The following is a 5,137-nucleotide window of genomic DNA, read 5'->3' as shown; positions in this document are numbered from 1 at the left end:
TCAACATTATTCATATGAGAGGGAATTTAATTTAGTAATTAAACCCTTAAGAAAATATCATGTTTATTTTTGTCAAAAAGCAGGTGTCTTAATTATATAAGTTATCTTCAACAAAGCTTTTATATGTGACACAATTTAGAGTTTATAGTATTAAAGGTCTATGATTAGAATCAGGATCATAGTCATTTTAAAGATAAAAAATTATAATTTACTTAGATATAGTGATATCTAACATTTCATTATGCACAATAGTGATCCTCTACCCATAGATAAAAGTAGTTCGATGTGACTTCCACTACTTCATTAGATGACTAAAAATTATTAGATCTTGATATTTGTAAGGCGATTAGTCTATTAATACAAAATCCTCATCTAACCATAGACAATTATGATTAAAATGATCAACTAAAATAATAATTTAGTTAATTATAAATTTACCATTAAAAAAAATTAATACTATCATTTTTTAAATTATTAATATCTTAATTTAATTTCTTATACAAATTTTTGTCCACTTAATTTTTATAAAATAAAATTAGTAAATACTAAATAACTAAATGAAATTACTAAACACTAAATAACGGCATTGTGATATACATCATAACATTAGTATGTAAACTCTAAGTAAACTTTTATACTTTTTATAAAAGGTAAAATTAAGAAACAATGCAAACCAAGTTGTAGTAAATGTCATAACATATATTTAAAATCTCTCCACAGTAAACTTTTATATATCTAACGTTAATAGGATTTGGAAATACAAAATGCAAAAGATGGCCTATTATGTCCACTATGTAGGTGTAATAAAATCAATAAAAGTTAATCAAAACAAAAGGCTAGTGGAATAATGCTTAGAAGAGTAGAATTTTATATATCTAACGTTAATAGGATTTGGAAATATAAAATGCAAAAGATGGCCTATTATGTCCACTATGTAGGTGTAATAAAATCAATAAAAGTTGATAACAAAAGGCTAGTGGAATAATGCTTAAAAGAGTTGTTGAAGGCTGCATTTAAACTGTCTGAGACAAAAGCAACTCTTACATATTTTAATACTGAAAGGAATCCAGGATATTCGTGATACAATTCGAGGAAATATTCACGATGGAGACGAGCGTTTCATTGACATATACCGGCAGGCGAAGATTACGAATAAAAATGTACGCAAAACTTTATAGATACAACTATAGTGACAAAAGCATAATGCATCTGGACAATTTTTTAACTCCGAAATGAATACGAGGTACCTATGAAATGTATTTGAAGGTACATATAAGCAAATAGAGAAAGATTCAACTGAGAGAGATGCTCTGATAACCATTGGTATATATGGAGAAAGTTAGATGGCCCTTGACATATGCTGTCAACAACAAAAACAAAGGTGATGACACTTTCTAAATACTAAACAAGGGAAGCTGCGAGGCAGCGAGTCCTTGCATGAAGTTAACATTTAAGGTCTAGGGCTAAAGATCTACTAGTTCTGCCAATCCTGTATAGTGAGTCCCTCCGAAGCCTAAGTAAAGGTATAGGGCTCTCAGCCAGCTGTAGTAATACAAAGAGAATTAATTGCTTTACATGCTGCTTCTCAAGGCCGGAATGACCTTTTGTGCTTTTCAGGCATGCAGATATAAATTAGAACATTAAATTATGTACAACACAAAGGCAATCTATGTATCGATCAGCTAATAAGGAAAATTAATGCACTGATAGAAGTGAAGAGCATATTACAGACACATTTTATTCACAAGCAAGAAACAAAAAGCATGTCCTAGGCACATTTCCAAGAACCAGATTCAAAACAGCATGAAGAATTAAAGAAGTATAATTTTGAGAGAACATTTTTTAGCCAGCTGTAGTAATACAAAGAGAATTAATTGCTTTACATGCTGCTTCTCAAGGCCGGAATGATCTTTTGTGCTTTTCAGGCATGTAGATATAAATTAGAACATCAAATTATGTACAACACAAAGGCAATCTATGTATCGATCAGCTAATAAGGAAAATTAATGCACTGACAGAAGTGAAGAGCATGTTACAGACACATTTTATTCACAAGCAAGAAACAAAAAGTATGTCCTAGGCACATTTCCAAGAACCAGATTCAAAACAGCATGAAGAATTAGAGAAGTATAATTCTGAGAGAACATTTTTTCAGAGGCAGAAACATGCCCACCAACACTCAGTTGCATATAAGAATTTCTTATGCCTTGCATTTGCTGTTTTTAGGGGGGCCGAGGAAACATGCGCCATACTCACAGTCTTTACCAGATACCTGTTTCACCAGCTACCTGTTTCACCAGCTGTCCTTCCGTTGTATGTTTGGAAACTGCCACCAGTTGTGTTTGTAGCAAGAACCAACACAAACCAACTGTGCTGATACAAATTTGGTATCATTCATGTATTGGAAATATTGAGAGCTATCCAGTAACTACGGATAGTTTGAAAATCGAGGTTCATTGCCAGGAACAATATCTTCACCAGTAGCATTATTACAAGATTGACCTTTGAACCGTTCTGCAATTTGCTCAGCCAAACAAGCAGCATTTTCATTTTCTGTGAGAACTGGCAGCTTCCTTTCTTGTCTAAAGTGTTTACAGCCACTGCAGTTCAGATTATATCAAAGTCAATAAACATTCATATGCAATCATACTGCACTGACTAAAATATTTGATTCCACTGGAGATGCACTAGGTTCCTGCTACAACAAAAAATAGAAAATAGACAATAGTAGACACCATCCAACATTCATTAACCACGAAGTCACTTCACATTCAATGCTTTAGATCTCATTGGCTTGAAAATGGAATTGACTAACTGAAGCTCATAGGTCCAAAAAATGCACAATGCTATTTGTCTCGGCAGTGGATAGACTGGAGAACCTGATCTTTATGGTGACCATTAGACCATCACAATTGCAGTTCACAAACATAAACACTGTTAATTCATAATCAGTGAGTACCATCGATATATGAAAGCAATTAAATTATTCCTGAATGCCTCCTACACCCAGATTTTAAATCTGTTAACAATTGGTCTGACTTCTGCGCAGTGCTTACAATGTTTCTTGGCAGCGACAATAAATTCCTGAATTCAGCCACTCATATTTGTAAAATTATGCCCATGCCTGTTATGAAAAGATGTCAATTAATAAACATGTATGTTATTAAATTTTTAATTTTTTGCTGGATATAAATATAATATGTTGGATTTGAAATAGGGAAATAGAAAATAGACATGGGGACATCATGCCCCACAAGGAGCTGCGTGCAATCATGCTATGGATCTACCTGTAACATGCTATGGGTCTACGTGTAATCATGCTAGGACCTGTAATGCTATGGAGCTACGTGTAATAATCTTAGGACATGTAATATAGCTAGCATTCCATATAGCTAGAGCTACGTGTAATCATGCTAGGACGTGTAATATAGCCGGCCTTCCATATGGCCATTTATGGAGGTGCAGTCTGGCATAGGATTATTTATGGAAGTGCAGTTTGCCATATGCTGAGCCCTCTGCAGCCTGACCCATGCAGAGGATGGTTTAACCGGCGGATCTACTGCGTTTCGACTGTAAAATTCAGAGCATAGACGAAGGCAAAGTCTTCATGAGGAGGCGTCTGAATAAAGCGAAGAACAGTCTTATTGTTCTGGACAATGTCGATAATTTTGATCAATTAGATGCTTTAATGGTTACCAAAGTTCTTGGGCCAAGTTGCAGAGTGTTAGTCAGGACTCGAGATAAGAGAATACTGGAGCTTGGACAAATTTCTATGATATATGAAGCTACAGGACTCAACGAAGATCAGGCAATAGAGCTCTTTTGCCGCCATGCGTTTCTCAGTGCCCGGCCTAAGCTTGGTTTTGATGATTTGGTCATAAAATTTGTAGAGATCTTAGACGGATTGCCGCTCTCTTTGGAAACATTTGGGAGTCATCTATATGGCAAAGCTGATAGAAAAGTATGGGAAGCTATATTGGGCAAGATTTCTAGAATTCTGCCTTGGAATATCAAAGAAAGGCTGAAAATCACAGTTGAAGCACTTGATGAAGAAGAGAAATCAATGTTCCTGGACGCTGCTTGCTATTTGGCGGGGGAAGGCAAAGATACAGCTATACGTATATGGGATGCGTCCGGGTGGAGTGGCTGGTTAGGGTTTGAGACTCTCGAACAAAAATGCTTGATTCAGGTGGATGTCAAGAACCGGATAAGAATGCACGATCATCTGCGCGACATTGGGAAGGACATAATCGATCAAGAGTCCAAGCATTTTCCTGGGCGTCGAAGTCGCCTTTGGCGTCCCACTGACATTATCAAAGCACTCACAGAAAATTCAGTATGTGAAATCTTTACAACATTCGCCCCTTTTGATTTTTAAGCTGAATTAACTGGTATTACTCCTTTCTTTTAATCATTGCCCTTTCCCAATCAATAACCCTTTGCCAGGGCAAATCAATCACTCTTTTTTAGGAGCAGTCAAGCTGACTCAATTGGTATTACCGCTTCTTTTAATCAATGCCCTTTGCAATCAATGCCCTTTGCCATGGCAAATTAATCGCTTTTTTAAGGAGCAGTCTAATGATCAGAGTGAAAATTTTAGGGATATCAGGAATTTTCGTACTTTAAAATGTGTTTTTGTAAATGAATTTTAGTACTCTTAAAACTCCTACACTCGTAAGCACTCAAATTCCTCAGATTACAGTGCTCAAACTTAGCATTCCAAAAAAAATAAAATAAAAAGACGTACAGAATTCTAAACCATGGCTTTACCTATGTGTTTGCAGTGGCATTGAATCAGATTCCTGGGGACGCCATGCCGGAGAACAAAAGCTTGGAAGGTGCGAGAAAAAGCAACTGCCCAGTTCTCGCATAATAGGTTCGACCAGTTTGGCTTCTTTTTTTTCTTCGCAGAGCACCTACAGTGGCCATTGAACCTGTCCAGCTAGATCATGTATGTAATTAACTCGAGCTCAAAAATTCAAATTCAAGTTAATAGTATATTCAAATTCAAGTTAATAGTATCTTGTGATGCAAAAATTCAAATTCAATACTAGGATAAAAAAATAGAGAAATTCATAACATTTTAACAATATATGTGGCTTGAATTTCCAGCGACGGCTTCAGAAGCACAACCAGC

At 35.6% G+C, this 5,137-nt stretch overlaps 1 protein-coding gene across 1 annotated transcript; it reads left to right on the top strand.

Annotated features, from left to right (window-relative positions):
• Positions 1-3,607: 3,607 nt before the first annotated feature.
• On the top strand, positions 3,608-4,873 carry LOC149260177 (disease resistance protein RUN1-like). The gene is made up of 2 exons (XM_089457176.1): positions 3,608-4,340; positions 4,785-4,873. Exons 1-2 carry the CDS (start codon positions 3,608-3,610, stop codon positions 4,871-4,873), a joined length of 822 nt encoding a protein of 273 aa, XP_089313302.1.
• Positions 4,874-5,137: the final 264 nt, after the last annotated feature.

The sequence above is a fragment of the Pinus tabuliformis genome, chromosome 6, assembly GCF_031772625.1.
Source record: "Pinus tabuliformis cultivar Carrire ecotype Pingquan chromosome 6, CPIR1, whole genome shotgun sequence".
Classification (NCBI taxonomy): Eukaryota; Viridiplantae; Streptophyta; class Pinopsida; order Pinales; family Pinaceae; genus Pinus; species Pinus tabuliformis.
The sequence above is the reverse complement of the archived record's forward strand: the minus strand, read 5'-3'. Positions and strand labels throughout refer to the sequence as shown.